Source organism: Octopus bimaculoides, chromosome 1 (genome assembly GCF_046866305.1).
Source record: "Octopus bimaculoides isolate indiv1 chromosome 1, ASM4686630v1, whole genome shotgun sequence".
Taxonomy (NCBI): Eukaryota; Metazoa; Mollusca; class Cephalopoda; order Octopoda; family Octopodidae; genus Octopus; species Octopus bimaculoides.
The window spans coordinates 185,384,837-185,405,862 of NC_142928.1; the positions used below are offsets into that span (position 1 = coordinate 185,384,837).

At 38.7% G+C, this 21,026-nt stretch overlaps 1 protein-coding gene across 7 annotated transcripts in view; it reads right to left on the bottom strand.

Moving 5' to 3' along the window:
- Positions 1-247: 247 nt before the first annotated feature.
- Positions 248-21,026, bottom strand: part of LOC106879325 (kinesin-like protein KIF22) — a 54,184-nt gene continuing 33,405 nt past the window's right edge. For 2 of the 7 annotated variants that reach the window (XM_089363894.1, XM_052973167.2), the window contains exons 9-18: positions 19,992-20,139; positions 17,183-17,330; positions 14,332-14,441; positions 12,574-12,726; positions 11,137-11,265; positions 10,330-10,365; positions 8,059-8,183; positions 6,006-6,065; positions 2,849-2,887; positions 248-745 (exon numbers count right to left, since the gene is read on the bottom strand). In XM_089363894.1, coding sequence (XP_089220020.1) covers positions 737-745; positions 2,849-2,887; positions 6,006-6,065; positions 8,059-8,183; positions 10,330-10,365; positions 11,137-11,265; positions 12,574-12,726; positions 14,332-14,441; positions 17,183-17,330; positions 19,992-20,139 — 957 coding nt within the window. In that variant the 3' untranslated portion in view covers positions 248-736. Of the gene's footprint in view, positions 746-2,831; positions 2,888-6,005; positions 6,066-8,058; positions 8,184-10,329; positions 10,366-11,136; positions 11,266-12,573; positions 12,727-14,331; positions 14,442-17,182; positions 17,331-19,991; positions 20,140-21,026 lie in introns of all 7 variants that reach the window. The other 5 variants (XM_089363881.1, XM_089363885.1, XM_089363877.1 and 2 more) reach the window with 4 other exon arrangements.

Consider the following 21,026-nt stretch of genomic DNA (forward strand, 5'->3'; position numbering starts at 1 on the left):
AAGCCAAGTGGAATCATAGTCATGGAACATAAAAGGCACCCACAACAAGCTGGGAGTGGTTGGAAGGGCATCCAGCTGTAGAAACCATGTCAAATCAGAATGAAACCTGATGCAGTTCTCCAACCCATGCCAGCATGAAAAATGGACATCAAATGATTAGGATAATGAAAGTAACGCAAACTTTTCAAGAGATGAGACTTTGAAAATGGAATGAACGAAATAAACAGAAAAATAAAGAGAATTAAAATTGACAATTTTGAACATAGATTTTAATAAAATAAACTTAAAATAGTTCTGGCTGAATTTGCTTGTGTAGATCATTGTTAAAATGTCAAACTGTTCAAACAAAGATTCTTCATCCAAACAGCATTAGATTATTCAAGCATTATCAGATTATTAACCATCCATAGATTGTTAAACATTGCTATATCTAAACCTTAAAACGGATTCTTTATTCATTAAATTATTCTAAGATTTATAAAATATTTCAATAATAAAAAAACACTGAAAGCAACTGGATATTTTACATACTGTACCTGCTCCTGGTTGCACTATTTTATGCATGATTGTTAACTAAGAACTGGGGTGCAACTTATACAGAGCAAAGTTCAAACTTTGTATGAAGGTACCCTAAATTAGGGGTACAACTCAGAGAAATATAGTAAATACAAGACACCAAACTTTAGTTTTGTATGTTCAGCTATATCAATACTTGATATTTGGTTGGTATTGTATTTTAACAACCCTGGAAGAATGAGAAAAAAAAAAAAGTATTCAGTAGGATTTGAACTCAGAAAGTAAGCATATGCAACAAAAAATATCCAAAAATATTTTGTCCGATCTGCTATCAACTTTGCCACTCCATCACTCATACCATGCTAATATCAATATGGTTTCAAATTAAGGCACACAGCTAGCAATTTCAGGGGAGTTGGGTAAGTCAATTACACTGACCCCAGTGCTCAGCTGGTACTTATTCTATTGACCCCACCCCCAAACGAATGAAAGATAAAGTGGACATAGGTGAAATTTGAACTCAGAACAGACAAAATGCTGATGTTCCCGCCAACTCTCCACCTTAATACCAAAGGTTTCAACTTTTGGCACTGGTCCAGCAATTATAAGGGGTGGGGATTACACAATACCATTAACCCGAAGTGTTGATTGGTATATCAGTGACTTTGGAGGGATGAAAGTCAAAGTTGACCTCAACAGGATTTGAACAGAACAAAGAGGAGAAACTAAATACCACAAGGTATTTCATCCAACCCTTTAATAACTCTGCCCATCTCCTGCCTTAATAGCTTCCACCATAACTGATTGTTAGGGAGCAGTTTTAAGATAACAGTCAATGGTTATATTTTGATGTAACATATATTGATAATAACTGGAGATATATTTGAATAGGTTGCTAGTTATGAGGATGGTAATAACCACTGGTGATATTTTAATATAGTTGCTGTATAATAATGGTTTCAAATTTTGGCACAAGGCCAGCAATATCGGGATGGGGTAAGTCAGTTATAATTACCCAAGTGTACTGGGGTAATGCTGACTTTACCTTTTGTCTTTACAATTACCCCAGTGTACTGCGGTAATTATAAGAACAAAAGGTAAAGTCGGCATTTTAACTATGAACATAAGAGAAAGAATGCTAAGCATTCTACCAGCTTGCCACCAATATTTTCTACTAGAGGCACAAGGCCTGAAATTTTGGGGGTAGGTGTTACTCAATTACATCAAGCTCAAGGATGAAAGGAAAGGCCAACCCCAAACAGAATTTGAACTCAGAACATAAGGACAAATAAAATGCTGCTAAGTATTTTCCCTGGCATGCTTACAATTCAGCCAGCTCGTCACCTTAATAATTATTTCATCTATAGGCATGAAGCCAGAAATTTGGAGGGAAGGAGTTATTTGATTACATTGCCCACACTGACTGGTACTTTGCCTTTCATCCTTTCAGGGTTGATATTATAGATAAAGTTGACCTCAGTGGAGTTTGAACTCGGGAATGCAAAAGGATGATAGCTGTTAAGCATTTTGTCAGAGATGCTAACAATTCTTCCTTAATTAAAACCATTAATAAAATTTCTAAATTTAGGCACATTGCCAGCAATTTGAGCCACAGGAATCCAGTCAACAACATCGACCCCAGTACAAGACTGGTATTTTATCAACCCTGGTGGATGAAAGGCAAAGTTGACCTAACAAAAGAACTGGAAGAAATACTATCATTTTCTTCATCGCATGTAATCCTTTTCTACTATAGGTAGAAGGTCCGAAATTTGGAGGGGAGGGGGGGCAGTCGATTAGATCGGCCCCAGTATGCAACTGGTACTTTATCGAGCCTGAACATAAACACAGCACACCAGGCAAAGTACTTAGCAGTATTTTGTCTAATGTTTCTGCCAGCTTGACACCTTACAATTCTGTTAATCCCCTGCCCCTGACAATAATAATAAACACCACTGGTTATTAGTTCATGTCAGCACCGGTTATAAGATAACATAGCCAATGGTTATATTTTAGCATAGTGTCTGGTTATATTGATAATAGTAACTGGTTATACTTTTAAGAAAAACGTTAATGATAATGAGTTTTTTTTTTTCTTAATAGCAAATACATAATATATATATATAACAGTAACTAATGGCTGGTAATAATTATGTAGAATGCATAAACATTTCGTAAAGTTGAATGCAGTTTGTTGCTGGATAAATAGTTGAATGTAATATAAAGAGCAGACATTAACAAAATCCGTCTGCTTTTATCAACAATGCAAAAAAAAAAAAAAAAAAAAAAAAAAAAATGTCTAGTGTGAACATTACAGAAGGTTTATACTGACAGAGTCCATATTTTCTTCGTCAAAGTGCAAAAAATTTCTCTGAAAAACATTAAAAGGAGAAAAAGTAAATGCTGTATTTCAAATATTGCCAGGTGTAACATATATTTTAAGAAATCTAAAGTTACATAGTCTGAAAAGTAGGAAAAAAATATAATCACATGCCATCATTCAATGCCTATTTTCCATGCTGGTATGGATCAGAGAGTTCGACAAGAATTGGCAAGCCATAGGACTGCACCAAGATCTACCCTATTTTGGCATTTCTTTTTTCCACATCTGGATACCTTTCCTAAGGCCAACTAATGTACTGGGTGCTTTTTATGCAGCACAGCACTAATGAGGTTTCCAAGACCCTCAAGTGAGTGGTGGGGTGCTGGACTGAGGTAGGTGGCTTTCTGCTAGGTAAAAAGAGCTTAACCCTTTCGTTACCAAACCGCCCAAAGCCGCCCGAAAAAAATTTTGGTTCATGTGACCAAGCCGCCCAAAACCGCCCGTAATCACCTATTCATATTTAAATGAGAATATCTGAGCAAATCTCGTTAGTACATTCGTGAAAACACGTGATTATTTGTGTAAACAGTTCAGCTATAGTTTTGTACGACGATCAATGTGTTTTTTTAATTTTGTGAATTTTGGGAGATTTTTTTCCAAATTTGTTCCTGTTGTGTTTTCAAAATTTGTAATCCTGACAAAAAAATGGATACGAATTTTATTCTGTCAAGCAGCGAGTCAGAATTCGAAGGATTTTCCGTTGAAGACCTTGATAAATCTAACTCTGTAACCGAAAAAAAAAAAAAAAAAAAGCACGTGGTATTTGATAATGAATCTGAGGTTTCATTTTCCGAAAATGAAAGCAGTGAATCCGAGAGCTCCGATGATAGCGATAAAGATAATGAATTAGTACCTGAATGGAGTGAAAATTTAAAAACTCCTTCTTTCAGTGATTTTTCTGAAGAAACTGGACCAAGTCACAGTCTTACCCAGGAGAGTAAAGCTTTAGACTATTTCTTTTTGCTTTTTCCGATGTGCCTATTTGAATTGATTACGGCGGAAACAAACCGTTACGCTAAATGTAAACAAAGCGTAAAACAGGATAGTTTGAGGTTTCCCATAAACTTGAATGAAATTAAAGCATATTTTGCCATAAATATTATCATGGGCATTAGAAAGTTACCTAGAATAACAAATTACTGGAGTAGTGATGAACCCTTTGGCGACGAATATGTCGAGTATAATGACGAGGATACAGTTTTTAAAATTGACTCAATATCTACATATAAGAGACACGAGCAGTACACCAGTACGTGGAAAACCAGACTTTGATCCCTTATTTAAAATAAGACCCCTCATTGACTGTGTTCAAAGCACATATAAAACAGTTTATAGATAAGGATATGGTGGGCTATAAAGGCCGAGTGCGTTTTCAACAGTATATGCCAGGAAAGCGCACAAAATGGAGGATCAAAGTTTGGAAAAGATTTGTGAATCAAATACTGGGTACTGCTCTGGATTTTAATTTTATACTGGCAAAAGAGACAGTAATAAATCTAGTAATGTGCACAACTCTATAATAATATTTTATTGTATACCCAATTGAATATTAGCTAATAACCCATTTTCTATAGCGATGTTTGAACAAAAATTTAAATAATTTTATATTTTGTTGAATTTACCTGTAATTAAAGTCACTTTGTGACAAAAATTTTGGTATAGAATTGGTTGAGAACCTTTTGTTAATTTATCTTCCAAAAATCACATTAATATGTTGATAAATAAAAAAGTTAGAGTTGTTTAACGAAACCAGCCTAAATTTATGATTATGTTAGAAATTAATTGAAACACATAAGGGGTGTAATTTGGTTAGAAATATGGTAACGAAAGGGTTAAAGTATGATAAGTGGACAGAAACAGACGTCTTGCTGTAGAGGAGACACAAAACTGTCCCAGTTGGAAAAGACAGATAAAGAGAAGCTATGAAGATGTTGGGACATACTATTTAAGTTAGAATTTACATCTGGCTAAATGCTTCGACAGTTGCCTTATTAAGAAAGTAGCATCAGGAGTGCTTCTCCCTGGCACAAAAGCAAACTGCATTTCATCTAGGCTACTCAAATTCCTAACTAGAGAACCTGTGACCCTTTCTGTAACTTTCATGACCAGGTCCAGTAATGATATTTCTGCAATCACTTCCGTCTGAGGCATCATCTTTCCTTCTATAGTAAGAGTGAACTAAATTATTGTAGTAAACAGTAAATAACTATGTATGCAAGTAAGTATGAACTATAATTATAACTAAACAGCAAACCGTCAATTCTAACAATGAACCGTTAACTTTGGCTTTTACTTATGAGTATTTTATACATACATCTGACACAAGCCAATACTCTTCACAAAGAAAGAGTCCATTATTTACATTTGACGGATATTTGTCCTCATTTTGTTTGTTGTTAACACATTTCGACTGATATACCCACGGGCATATAGCGTGGTGATTAAGAGCGTGGGCTAATAACCCCAAGATTCCGAGTTCAAATTCCAGGCAATGATCTGAATAATAATAATATTGAAAAATGCCTTAGGAATGAGAACCCAGGTTCGAAATTTCTCCAAGACACCTGATTAAGGCTGGAGGGTGTATCAGCCGAAACGCGTTAACAACAAACAAGATGAGGACAAATATCCATCAAATATAAATAATGTAAATAATATACATAATTCCTCATCTCTTAAATATAGAAAGGAAGAGTTCACTTCATAAATGTCAAATAAATGAACACATTCACCTGCTATGTAGAGTGATACAATGCTCCACCTAACAGGTTCAAATCCTAGCAAAATCACAACAGTAGTTGAATATAATGCTGCTATCAGTCACTGTGTATGATCATTCCTGAATAACCTGATACAAGTAACAAGACGATCATACTCCACCCGACATTTAAGCACATCTGTCGAAACTCCTGATGGACCAAAGGCTTTCCCGGTCTTCATATTAATTGAAGCATTAGTAATACCCAGAGCACTCTATGGTTGGCGGTAGGAAAGGCATCCAACTGTAGAAACTATGCCAAGATGGATAAATGGAACTGCATGCCAGCATGGAAGAGAGACATTAAATGATGAGGATATAAAAAGAGCAAAACAACTTCATACTTACGTGCATAAATGTTGAGACATATTTTTCTCCCAAATCCAGAATTTGATACAGATCTTCAACCTGCAAGAAAGTATTTTAAAATTACTTTAATACATCATGGCAGCAAAACATAAATAGGTGTTGAGGGATGAGGATCTAAAGAAGAACAAGTTAAGAATGGTGGATTGGATGTACAATGTTAAATTGCATGAAAGGAAAATCACAAAAGACTAGAGAATCAGTAGTACAACTCAGTGAGGGCAGAGGTGGTCTGCGTCAGTCGAAGTTTTATTGTACATAAGTTTTAAGAAAATCGTTTACGGACCCCAGTGAAGAACCATTGATCGAGATGCTTCCGTGAAAACCATATCTAGCCATGGGGATATATTACCTTGCATAGAAACAGCTAAGGAAGGTCACCAGGACCTAGAAAATCTGCCTCTATAAAATCAGTGTCATACAAGCATGGAAAAGTAGACATTAAAATGATAAAATAAACAGTGGCAGCACTGAATGCTGAACAAGTGCCATGTTAGCCAGCAGCCCAATTTCAAGAAATTCTTGTAGTCATACCTTAGGAAAGAAAAATACCGTGTCTGTATGTTTGTCTCCACCGCCATCACTTGAGAACCAGTGTTAGTTTGTTTACACCCCCCATAACTTAGCACTTTGGCAAGAGACTGACTGAAGTACTAGGTTTAAAAAAAAACTAAGTACTAGAGTTGATTCGACTAAAAATTTGTCATGGTGGTGCTCCAGCATGGCCACAATCTAATAACTGAAATAAGTACGAGGTAAAAAAGATACTAGGGGACCAAGTTAGTAGTGGGGGAGGGGCGCTGAAAGTGTAGCTGCTAGAATAAGGATAGCCTGGGCAAAGTTACCTCTGCTGGTGACAAAGGGCCTCTCACTCAGTAAAAGGTAGACTTTATGACGCATGTGTACGAACAGCCATGCTACATGGCAGTGAAACATGGGCCGTGACTGCTGCGGACATGCGTAAGCTCGCAAAGAATGAAGCCAGTATGCTCCAATGGATGTGTAATGTCGGTGTACATACGCAACGGAGTGTAAGTACCGAGAGAGAAAAGTTGAAACTAAGAAGCATCAGAGACAACTGCGCTGGTATGGTCATGTGTTGCATATAGATGAGGATGGCTGTGTGAAAACATGCCACACCCTACCAGTTGATGGAACCTCTGGAGGAGGTAGACCCAGGAAGACCTGGGATGAGGTGATGAAGCACGACCTTCGAACATTAGGCCTCACCGAGGCAATGACTTCTGACTGAGACCTTTGGAAATATGCTGTGCATGAGAAGACCTGGCAAGCCAAGTGAGACCATAATGCAAGGCCTCTACCAGGGGTGTAGCCAGCCCACTTATGCAAACCTCTCCTTCATTGGACACTAAACTCGGCTTGTGAAGACCTGTTGGGGCAAGTGAAAGAGAAATCGTGATGGCACCTGTACCAGTGGAACACTCAGTGCACCATCCGAGCGTGATCTTTGCCAGAGCAGCTACCTGGCTTCCGTGCCAGTGGCATGTAAATAGCACCATTTGAGCGTGATCGTTACAAGCGTCGCATTCCTGGCACTTGAAAAGGCATTCGAGCAAGGTTGTTGCCATTGCAGCTGGCATGTAAAGTACACCACTTTGAGCGTAGCCCATTGCCAGTACCGCCTGAGTGGCCTTCGTGCCAGTGGCACGTAAAAGCACCCACTACACTCTCGGAGCGGTTGGCATTCGGAAGGGCATCCAGCTGTAGAAACTGCCAGATCAGATTGGAGCCTGGTGCAGCCATCTGGTTCACCAGTCCTCAGTCAAACGTCCAACCCATGCTAGCATGCAAAGCGGACGTTAAACGATGATGATGATGATGACTAGTCCTACATATATTAAATGAAGCTGAAACTATCAGTGGTGACCCACCAACCTAATGACACTTGCACAAGTGTCATTTGCATGACACTAGTATCTGTCACAACTACAATTTCACTTGGTTTAATGCATCTTAAGCACAGCATCATGCCAAAGGTCTCACTGCACTTAAAAACAAAAACATTTCCCCTTACCTTTTGAAAAGGGCCATGTTTCTGCTGCCAGTTATATATCAGATTAGCTCTTCGAGTGCCAACAGTGTGAAGGAGAAGAATGTCTGCTTTGTTTTCAGAGTTTAGCAAACACAAGATATGGTTTTCTGGAAATGGAATTAAAATTCAATAAATACGGAGTAATAGAAAGAATATATTAATATATTCAAAATTTGGGACCAATGGTTCTAAAGTGGGGTCTACATAAGATTTTGCTGTTAAAACTTGTGCAATACAATGGTTATACTACTACACAAAATACTTCAATTTTTTAAAATATAATTCCTTATATTTAATTATAAAAATATGAGGATCTTTTAAAAATTGAATGTTTATTAGAGTCCAAAGGAGTAAAATATCAGGAGTGAGTCAAAGGGGTCCATAGATGAAAAAGGTCTGGGAACCATTGTTCCAGACTATATAACACCACAGCCAATGGCATAATTATTACAACTGACATTAACAGCAACAGAAACCAAAAATGAACCTTGTACCTACTAACTCAATCAGCAAGAAATAACAGCCAAATCTTTAATAAATCAGAGTTTACCATCTTACAATAAGACACTGGATAATGCAGTTCTACATATGCTGTCCAAGAATAATACAAGAATATCACAGCAAAGCATTTAGCCCCAGGTCAGCTGCAATCCAGTAGGCTTATGGCCAAATGTCATCAGTACTACCACCACCCACCTCACATATACAATGTATCTATGTATATATTAATGCAGTGTTTGAACCTTTTTACCCTTGTGTAACCCTTAAAATAAATTACATCTCAAGGAACCCCTGCACAATACAAATTACATACCATATCTTATTTTTTTCATCGTAATTCACGTGGTCAATATATATATATCCATCCCCAGTGGTTATATTTTTTAATAACATAAGTAAGGACGATGTCTATACTTCAATATTACAATAACCAATAATATGTTGTGCATGTATAGTAATATTACTATCATAAAATTAGCATATCTCATTCTGTCGGGGAACCCCTAAGAACCTTTTGCAGAACCCTAGGGTTCTGGGGAACCCTGGTTGAGAAATGCTGTATTAAGGAATGACAAAGGAACAGGAATCAACTTCCTTAGTTTACTGCTGTTGTTTTTTTTCCATAAGAAGCAGTGCACTTAGAGCTATGTATTTGTGCAGCATCCCATTGCTTCCTCAGAGCCAACAAAATATGTATGCTCATTTTGAAAAGCATTTAAATAGATAGAAAAGGTCGCATTAAAAAGCATAAAATAATCTAATATGGTTTGAGGGAGAGAAGCCATGCCAAAAAATATACAAATTTAAATATATGTATTCAAATACTTGCACAAAAGGAATAGACAGACACAGGTATCAACACACACGTACAAACACACATGTCAACACGTACGCACACACACATTTTAAGACATGCACAAACTATACAAACAATTGTAATGTCAGGAGTTTGATTGCTGGTGGTACATTGTATCCTTGAGCAAGACACTTTATCCCACATTGCTTCAGTCCATTTAGCTGGCAAAAAATGAGATGCACCTGTTATTTCAAGGGGCCAGTCTTGTAACATTCTGTGTCACACTGAATCTCCCTGAGAACTACGTTAGCAGCACATGTCTAGACTCCTCAGCAACTTCCACATTAATTTCACGAGCAGGCTGCTCCGTTATATTCAGAACAGCTGGAACTCTTATTGCCGTAACCAACAGAGTGCCAGCCACACACATCTGAGATGATGATGCTGCTGAGACCCCCTTCAGTCATGACTGACCATGGGATTGCAAGTTACCCTCCGAGGCACAAGTCCAGGCAAGGTCGTCTATGGAAGACCAGTAGTTGCCCATGCATGCCGGTTTCCCCTCTCCCCGCCATCAATGTTATGCAAGGGAAAGGCAAAGGCCGATACAGCTTGGCACCAGTGATGTTGCAACTCATTTCTACAGCTGAGTGAACTGGAGCAACATGAAATAAAGTGTCTTGCTCAAGAACACAACACGCAGCCCGGTCCGGGATTCGAGCTCGCAACCTTGCAATCCTAAGCTCGACGCTCTGACCACTGAGCCATGTGCCTTCACTGTCACACACACACACATATATATATAACAATCATGAATCACCTGATCCAGATTAAAGATATTTTAACATGTGAAATAACAAACAATAGTTCCTGCATTGTAACAATATACAATGAAATTTATTGGTATCTCAGAAAACTAAAGTATTCTGTAATATGGTTGTTGAGAAAATACTTACTGTGTGTTTTATGTCGGTGTTTGATCAATATTTCATCTATAACGACAGAGAAATAAAGATAATTAGAATTATCAAAACACTATATTGTACATACACACAGACCCTCTCTCTCACATATGTGCATTCATACTTACTAACGAACAAGCACACACACAGCCTCTATCACTCCATATATACTCATCTTTTTCAGTCATTGTACTGTGGCCATGCTGGGACACTGCCTCCATGGGGTTTAGTGAAACAAACCAAAGCCCAGTACTTATTCTATTGAGTTATGTGCAAACTTCTATGTTACAGGGACATAAACCAACTCTTTGCTGGACATGGTGATGTTTCAGTCTTATTAAACCTCTTCAAATACAACATACTCTTTACTCAAGAACTATGTGGTCAGGAGTTCAGTCCCTCTGCATGGACATACTCAACTAGTGCTGTGTATTATAGCCACAGGTGGACCAATACTTTGCAAGTGAAGCAGGAAGATAAAAACTTTAGAAATGTGTATCAGTGAGTTTATATTACCCCTTGTCTTCACTGCTTGTAAGCAAAAGGTTCATTTAAAGGGTTCCATTTATTTCCAGTCTGGCTTAGAAACACGAGATGCCATCAGATAGGGAACCCAATAAAAAAATTGCTTGCATGGATCAGAATTCACCACTTTAGGACAGAGAAAAGCAGAGCTCAAAATAATCAAGATGATGTGTCTGTCAGCTTCTATAGACTATCATCAGCAAAAAGGAAAACGAAATCCCTTAATACCAGCAGGGATAACAACACCCATTTAAACCAAGTGACAAATATACTTACCATCCTTAGATGAGTCACTGACCACAATATCCGTTTCACTGTATCTACGTTTCCTTATTTCTGAATGACATTTACGAGTTGGAATTGGCCGCAAAGGTGTAGAATTCTCAATATTTTTCAGGATTCCAGCTAAAAGCATACAAATTTTTATCCTCAACCCTTCAGCGTTCAGATTATACTGCCAAATTTAATGCTTAATTATTCACATTGTTTTGAATTAAACCAATTCAATGATATGATTAGGTTTAGAATGACATTGTGGGATAGGTACGAGAGGCCAGATCTGGATGATTTGAACTTAAAACAATGTATGGCCTGGATATAAGCAATGTAAATGTTAAATGGTTATTGTTTTCAAATCTAAGTGAAAAAACAGTTCACTTTCTAATGGATTGGCTTTGAAATATTGAATGCAATTCACAGAATCAATGTCACATCTACAGTATATTCATAGCTGTAACTGCATGATAATCAGTCACAACTCCATTAGTTATATCTACTGGTAGTCATGACAACTATGGCAACGATAGTCACAGCCACCATACAATCAGTCGTAACAACTGCAGGACAGTTGTGAGACCAATTGACCAATCACAACTGGCCAGTGATAACTACAATCATCATCAGTCAAAGCTACAGTTCAGTTAGTCATTATCGAAGTCTTCATTGCCATTTGATCCTTTAGCATTCAGATTACTCTACCTAATGCAATGTTTTATTCACATTATTTTGAATTAAGTACTATTCTGTAGCTTGAAGATTTTGATGATGTGATTGTTTAATCTCTAGACTGACATTGTAGAGGTGCAAGAGGCCAGATCCAACCAGTTTGAATGCTAATGGGTTAGAGTAAAAGTAACACTCCACTTTGTAAATGGTGATGGTACTGATGATAATAGTAAAATATATAACCGAAGAGTGACTGTGTATGTGTGTGTGTGTGTGCGCGTGCTGGTACCATGTGAAAAGTACTTGTGCCACTAAACACTGTAAAGTGGTTGGCATTAAGGGCATCCAGCTGCAGAAACCATGCCAAAATAGAGTGCCTAAACAGCCCTTCAGCTAGTCAGCTCCTGCCAAACTGTCCAACCCACGCCAGCATGGAGAACAGATGTTGAATGAGGATGATATATATATCATCATCATCATTTAACGTCCGCTTTCCATGCTAGTATGGGTCGAACGATTTGACTGAGGACTGGCAAGCCAGAAGGCTGTACCAGGCTCCAATCTGATCTGGCAGAGTTTCTACAGTTGGATGCCCTTCCTAATGCCAACCACTCCGAGTGTGTGTGTGTGTGTGTGTGTGTGTGTGTGTGTGTGTGTGTGTGTGTGCGTGTGTATATATGTATATATATATATGCTGTTGATGGTGATGATTGCAACAAGTGATGGTGAGGGTGACAATGGTAAATTGATGCTTGCAATAATACTTACCATTCCTAGTCAAAGTGTTATTTGACATTTGGTTTTCATTGTGGGATTGTTTCTCCATGTCAAACGTTACTCTTGAACTGGAAGATCTTGGACACAAACGCAAAGTCTCAGAATTTTCAGTTTTTGAAATACTGTCAATAATATTGCCAGTGTCTAGAAAAATATAGGGAAAGGTAGAAATGGCATTAAGTTTACAGGAATTAAATTCCCAATGAGATTTCAAACTGTGTTAAGCAATGATTCTTAAATATGTGTTACACCTAAACCTTCAGATATTGGTTAAATGTCAAACTCCCTCCATAATCATCTCCAATACAAGAGGAGAATGGAAGAGAAATGATTAGGCAATATCACAGACTAACTTAAGTTCTGAACTGGTAGTGTATGCATGATATCTAAATGGAGACGGTGTTGCTGTACAAATGCGTCTGCATGTGTAGATTATTAATATACAGAGCTAAGTGCTGAAGTATACCTGATCTGAATGGAATATCTGTCAGAGAAAGGAATCTACACGTATCAGTATGACAGTTATTACCAAGGAACAGACAATAACAATCCTTTCTGTAACAGGCACATGGTCTGAAATTTTGAAGAGATCTAATTGATGAGATCAACACCAAGCAATGCAAGTGGCTGTGTGGTAAGTAGCTTGCTTACCAACCACACGGTTCTGGGTTCAGTCCCACTGCATGGCACCTTGGGCAAGTGTCTTCTACTATAGCCTCGGGCCGACCAAAACCTTGTGAGTGGATTTGGTAGACAGAAACTGAAAGAAGCCAGTCGTATATATATATATATATATATATATATATATATATATATGTGTGTGTGTGTGTGTGTTTGTCACCCCAACATCGCTTGACAACCGATGCTGGTGTGTTTATGTCCCCGTAACTTAGCGGTTCGGCAAATGAGACCAATAGAATAAGTACTAGGCTTACAAAGAATAAGTCCCGGGATCGATTTGCTCGACTAAAGGTGGTGCTCCAGCATGAAACAAATGACTGAAACAAGTAAAAGAGTAAGAATGTAAAGAAAGAGAATTCCACTAAGCATTTCGCCTGGTGTGCTAATGGCCCTGTCAGCTCGCTGGCTTTATAATAAGCTACAAATTCTGGGACAAGGTCAGCAAATTTAGCTGAGTAAGTCAATTACATTTGCCCTCAGGATACAACTGGTATTTATTTTATCAAAGAGGAAAGATAAAGTCAAACTTGATGGAATTTGGACTCCCAAACAAATACAAAATGTTGCTAATCAATTTGTCCAAGTGTGTGAACAGTTCTCCCAGCTCACTGCTGTAATAATAATAATCCTTTCTACTATAAGCACAAGGCCTGAAATTTGCAGGAAGGGATTGAACTGATTACATCGAACCCTGTACTCAACTGGTACTTAATTTATCAACCCCAAAACGATGAAAGGCAAAAATCAACCTCGGCGGAATTTGAACCCAGAATATAAGAGGCAAAATACCACTAAACAGTTTGCCGCTCTCTTAATAAGAACAATCCTCTCTATTACAGGCACAAGGCCTGAAATTTTGGGGAAGGGGACTAACTGATTACATCAACCCCAGTACTTCGTGGATGCTTAATTTATTGATCCCGAAAGGATGAAAGATAAAGTCGACCTTGGCAGAATTTGAACTCGGAACGTAATGACGGGCAAAACATCATTAAGCATTTCATCCAACGCGCTAACGATTCTGCCAGCTTGCCACCCTAATAACAATAAGGGATATTTTATACTCACTAGAAATGCATCTTCCTCCAGTCGTTTCTTTGTTTTTCTCCGAATGGTTTTCTTTCTCCATTGTTGTCCTCAGCGTTCGACTTCTTTCTTTAATAACTTGCAGAAGTTCTCTTTGAAATCAAAGGGTAATCAGGTATTATATAAAGACATTGAAACAAATTCATCTCAAACTGTTAAGATTCATTGTAATATCTTTAATGCTTAAGATAATTTAGGAGGAGGAAATCCAATTACATTATAAAAACTGATTATCCATAAATTACTGAGTAATAATCCTATCTACTATAGGCACAAGGCCTGGATTTCTGTGGGAAGGGGTGCAATTGATCACATTGAACCCACTACTTGACTGGTACTTTATCGACCCTGAAAGGATGAAAGGCAAAGTCGACCTTGGCGGAATTTGAGCTCAAAACGTAGTGACAGACAAAATAACGCTAACCATTTTGCCCAGCATGCTAACAATTCTGCCAGCACACCACTTAGTAATCAGTTTAAAATTTAAGTACAAGGCCAGCAATTTCAAGATAACTCTAAGGTCCATCTGACCCTGAAGGAAAGAAATATCAAATTGACCTGAGCAAGATTTGAACCCAAAATGTAAAAATAAAATCTTCATGACATTTTATTCAATGTTATAATGGTTTTGCCAACCAATAATTGTTCATAAGTCACATGACCTGAAATTTTTTGAAGTCGATGACTAATAAATGCCATAGTCTTCCCATCACATTATCAATGTTCATTCACAGCAGAGGCTGATATAGCTGAGCACCAGTGTTGTAGCAAAAGCTGTCAGACCATCAAGAACTCAAAGAGATACCCCAATGTGTCTAATCTGACCCTATAACACAGTGGTTACCAAACTTTTCCAGGCTGCTGCCCCTTTGACACCCAAACCACACTCCTAGCGACCCCACCCCAACTAACCATCACAAGCATAGACTTCTTTCTGAAGCAAATTCAAAGTAACTGCATTTCACAAATAAAATTTAACCCAGCCAATCCATCATTTTGTTGTTTTCACCTGAATAGCTATCCCATTATCACCCCACTTTTAACATGAATTGCTACTCTATTGTCACCCCACTTTTCTTCAATGCCCCCTTGGAACTTTTCATTGCCGCCAAGGAGGCAATACCACCCACTTTACCAACCACTGCTTCAACAGTTCAACCACTCCACTTCCTGAGAAGGATACTTTATACAAACCTTCTTCGCAGGATTTTAACTTGGAATGCACGGCCAATTCAAAACCTTCAGCCTTGACCATTTCGTCTTGGTGGAAACAAAGGTTTGGCACTTTGTCAAAGTAACCCCATCATATTTGTGCATGTAGCAGCAATTGCTTTGAGCTAAACACGCCAGTTGCACAACAAGGCCTACATTAGTTCAAAGAGAATAACTAAATCAAGAGACAAACAGGTGATTGGTCAGCCATGACCATTTCGTCCAGGAGGCGGAAATTAGATTTGTTCCTTCATCAAAGGAAATTTTCTAGTTACAAACTAGCGCTTAAGGTTTTCATTATGGTGTTGGTGTTTAGTCCCATTGCAACCAATTATCCGACAGACCTATGAAAGATTCCAACCATGACCATCCTGCATTTACTGGCACAATTTATCTAACTACATTATGTCCTTCCTTTAAGGAATGAAGAGATTAGGTTACCATTTCTAGCAATGGCAGACGTACCTTTATTGTCTAAATGAGTGATTCCCAAACGATGTGGCAGAATGATTGAAAGAATTCAGAAAATTTTTTAAATTCATATGCTAAAAATAGCATTTCAAAATTTAAAATATTATTATGGGTTACTTTTAATTGCATGCAGGAGTCCTGGTATAAATAGTTAAAAATAATTACAGACAGATTTTATCATTGGGATATTTTTGCATATATCATGTATTAAGAATATAGTTACTCAGGTCTGCAAATTGGAAGAGAGCATTATCAACGATATCATCCTATCAAACCTATTATGTTACCAAAAATTAAACCATAAATCATCATTGTTTAACGTCCGCTTTCCATGCTAGCATGGGTTGGACGATTTGACTGAGGACTGGTGGACCAGGTGGCTACACCAGGCTCCAATCTGATTTGGCAGAGTTTCTACAGCTGGATGCCCTTCCTAATGCCAACCACTCTGAGAGTGTAGTGGGTGCTTTTACGTGCCACCGGCACGACGGCCAGCCTGGCGGTATTGGCAACAGCCACGCTCAAAAGGTGTTTTTTACATGCAACCTGCACAGCAGTCAGTCCAATGGCGCTGGCAACGACCTTGCTCGACGTGAACTATGATGAATAAAATGAAAGATATGGTATGTAATTTTTTGTGCAGGGGTTCCTTCAGACATGTAATTTATTTTAAGGGTTATGCAAGAGTAAAGAGGTTGAGAAACCCTGCTCTAGACTTTGGTGAGGCATGAGCAAATTTTCCTTCTAAAAATGCGGGTTTAAATCAATGTGTTGTCACAATGACATAACATCAGACATCCTTCACATGTTTTTGTGAAGTTCATGAAGATCTGATACATGTAGTTAACAAGGAAGGAGTAGTGTTACAGGTACATTTAACATCAGTATCATCACCATTTAGCACCTACCTTTGATGCTGGCATGGATCAGGTGACTTAACAAGATCCGAGTGGGCAGAGGACTGCATCACACTCCACTGTCTACCCTGGAATGCCTTCTACAGCTGGACTCCCAATACTGGGTGCATTTTTTCATAGTACAAGTATTTCCATGTAGCTCAGAAGACCAAAACCCCCTATGAGCACAGCCTGTGGGAAACTAGAAGTCTAAGAAAGAGTTTGTTCAATTGATGAAATGATGGATAACTCACCTGGCATATTCAAGATCTACTGAAGTTGGAGATGCAATTGAAGATCCAGATGTATTTCCAGATGCATTTCCAACTGAGATATCCGAAGATACTGGTTCCTTTACAACATCCAGTTGAAGATTGTCAACATTCAAATTGGGATCACATGCTGAAGATAACCAAATGGAGAATAACGAAGAAATCAAATTAAAACCCTTACAAGTGTAAAATAATTTAATATTTATTGCACTAATGAGCACAAACAGATAAATTTAAAATAGTTAACAGTGCTGAAGTCATTCGCTGCGAAACTAAACAGATGTTAATATATTTTCCTGATCTCTTTCATCATCATTTAATGTCTAGTTTCCATGCTGGCATGCATTGGACAGTTTTACAGAGGATTGGCAAGCCAGAAGGCTGCGCCAAGGTCCAATGTTTGTAGGCTGAATGCGGATGGTAAGATATGGAAGATTTTGTTTAGAGTGAGAGTTTGTTAGTGTTCAGTCAAGCATGTAAAAATTTGTAATCAAATGTGTCAGATTTAGGTCGGGCGTTATGTTTTAGGGTTGACAAAAGAACATAAATGGATGAAAAGGGGATTTGGTTAGTAGATATCTAAGTGGAATCTAATTGAGACTATTTGCTTTCAGTTTATAAAATTTGAGCTAAAATTTACAAAGATACATAAGATAGTGTTTCTAAGAACACACGTTGCCATGTGCTTGTTTAAAATCAGTAAGAGTTGAACACTTGGCTGTTATTTCTAGCAGGCCAAGTGACAATGTATTGTTTCCTTAGTTGAGTCACCACACCACATTTACTGATTCTTGTTCATAAAGGCTTCCTTTAACTCCTTGAATTCTAATGTCTACCATCCTCATGATACCAGGTTGTCTCATCATTTTACGTCTTTCTATTTCTGTGCTGGGAATGGGTTAGACGAGTCATTTCTGCTCTCTTGGATGGGTCAAGGAACTCCATCTTGCTTGTTTCATTAGATGTCCTGCCTTATACCAAGCACTTTTCAGAGTGTATCGGATGCATTCTTTCATGGCAAAACTTATGTCTTTGACAATACTAAAGCATCCTTACAACACTGCACTTAGCAGAGTGAAGTGATTGCATCTTACGATGCCCACACTAGAGGGGACAAGTGAAAATGTTGGATATCAAGAGCATCTGCAACCATTCTATATCATGGCCCACCCACCAACCACATACCTACATATATACAGGGTGGCCCAAAAGTAGGTTTACAGTTATCACATAGGCACTTCAAATTTCTTTTAAAACATTTACATTTCCAGAGATGTACTTTCATAGCAACTGACCTGATCTGAGATCGTGTGCTGGAACGAAAACAATTGCAGCGTGGAAGGTGTCTATAAGTCATTTAAAATAACACACAAAAACCATTAGATTCACTTCAACATTTAAATTTAATTTGTGTCAAAATATTTCCGTCGCTTTGAGACCCCGAACTGTTTATGGTTTTATATCTTTTTATAATTAAAATCTAAACTTGATTGTAAACCTACTTTTGGGCCACCCTGCATATCCCTATATCTCTGATCCTACACCTTGAACATACTGTTCTATTCTTCAGCCACTCCTATATCTCCCACCTCACCCTTCTCCATACTGCTATTTCTCATAATCTACACCCCTCTACCCTCACTGCATTAACTTCTACCCCCCCACTCACACCCCTATGAATCAAAGCATCCAGTCTCTCATACCCTCCAGTGACCCGCCGTCTGCATACCCACTTATGCTCAATTTCTTGCCCCTTCAGAGTCTGCTCTGACATCCCATATCACTACCTTCCTCATACCTCCCTCCATGTTGTTGTCGTCGTTTAACATCCGCTTTCCATGCTAGCATGGGTTGGACGATTTGACTGAGGACTGGCGAAACCAGATGGCTACACCAGGCTCCAATCCATAGGCCTTTCAACACCTGGCATAAAGCCACCTAAATACTTCCACTTAGTAGTGGGAACTTCCCCTCCCCCATCCTTCTTTTACATTTTGCAAGTTTCATAGCAACCTCAGTAGTACCAGTGGCATGTAAAAAGCACCAAGTACACTATGTAAAGTGGTGGGCATAAAGAAAAGCATTCAGCCATAGAAACCATACCAAAAATTACATTGGAACCCGACACAGCCCTGCAGCTAGGCAGTTCCCTGTCAAGCCATCCAACCCATGCCAGCATGGAAAGTGGACATTAGATGGATAAGTGACTGGCGGATGTAGATACCAAAAGCCAGTGGTGGGAGTATAGATAGACTGTATGAGGTACGTGGTGGACCGACGAGGTCTCTTTCAGCTATATAGCTCAAGATGAGAGAGCTAAATAAGGAACAAGAGCACAGGATGGAGTGTTCGAGAGAATCAGATCGGTCTCTAGGCATTTTTAGTTATCCTAGCAGCAATGTAGAGGGAGGAGAGTCACTGCTATCCTTAGTAACATGATCAGCTTAGCAGAGGAAAGACACACAAACGAGGCAGAGAGAAAGAGGTATGAGTATTTGGATCTGCAATCCTGGGACGGGATAGCTAGAGGCATGAGTATTTGGCACATGAGCTCAAGGCATAAATGTTCAGAGCTCCAATCCTACAATTGGCTGTAAAGGAAAATATTTTTAACCCTTTCCTTACCGTATCTATTTTGAAATGCTCTGTTTCTTTCAATTAATTTTAAATATAAAGAATTTAGTAAAATAACAATTAAGCTAGTGTTAGGAACATAAATTGTGACCAAGGTTTGGGTGGAAGATCTTAATTCAGAACTTATGAAAGCAATGAAGATGGCATGAAATTTTACCGTGGTCTTCTTGACAAGGAGCTGGATTGTTGACAATTTTCTTACTCTTTGTAGCAAAGTTTAACGTACAGTAGGTATTGTAGTAGCATCTCTCTTCAGGTGCAATGGTTGCAAGCAATAGTGCGGAACTTCTACCACCAAAGGAGTCCTGGTAGAAAGAAAATTAGAAAACCGTAACAGAGATGTGCATGGCTGTGTGGTTAAGGCATTTGTTTCACAACAACATGGTTCCAGGTTCAATCCTACTGAACAGCTACTTCAGCAAATGTATTCTACCAGAGCCTCAGGTTAAGCAATACCTTCTGAAAAGTTTGATCAGTCAAATCGTCCAACTCATGCTAGCATGGAAAGCAGACGTTAAACGATGATGATGATGAAATTGAAACTATGCAGAAGCCCTACATGAGGGTGGGCACGAGTGTGTGTGTGTGTGTGTGTGTGTGTGTGTGTGTGTGTGTGTGTGTGTGTGTGTGTGTGTGTGCACGCATGCACATATCTTTCACTGATGTACACTGTTTTACTCTTTTAGTTGTTTCAGTCATTTGACTGTGGCCATGCTGGGGCACCGCCTTTAGTCAAGCAAATCGACCCAAGGACTTATTCTTTGTAAGCCTAGTACTTATTCTATCGGTCTCTTTTTGCCGAACCGCTAAGTTACGGGGTCATAAACACACCAGCATCAGTTGTCAAGCGATGTTGGGGGGGGGGGGGGGGGGACAAACACGGACACACAAACCTATACACACACATACATATATATGACGGGCTTCTTTCAGTTTCCGTCGACCAAATCCACTCACAAGGTTTTGGTTGGCCTGAGGCTATAGTAGAAGACACTTGCCCAAGGTGCCACGCAGTGGGACTGTGTAAATATAAAAAAGTGCTTTTGTAATATTTTGTCCTGCACCGAGTTACAGGGACACCCTTGTCACATTTCTCATCAGAAATAAATTGAAGCAGTGATTAGCCTGTTGGAGGCCTGTAATTCACGATGCTAATGTTCTCAAACTGCATTACCTTATGCTTTTGAGCGTT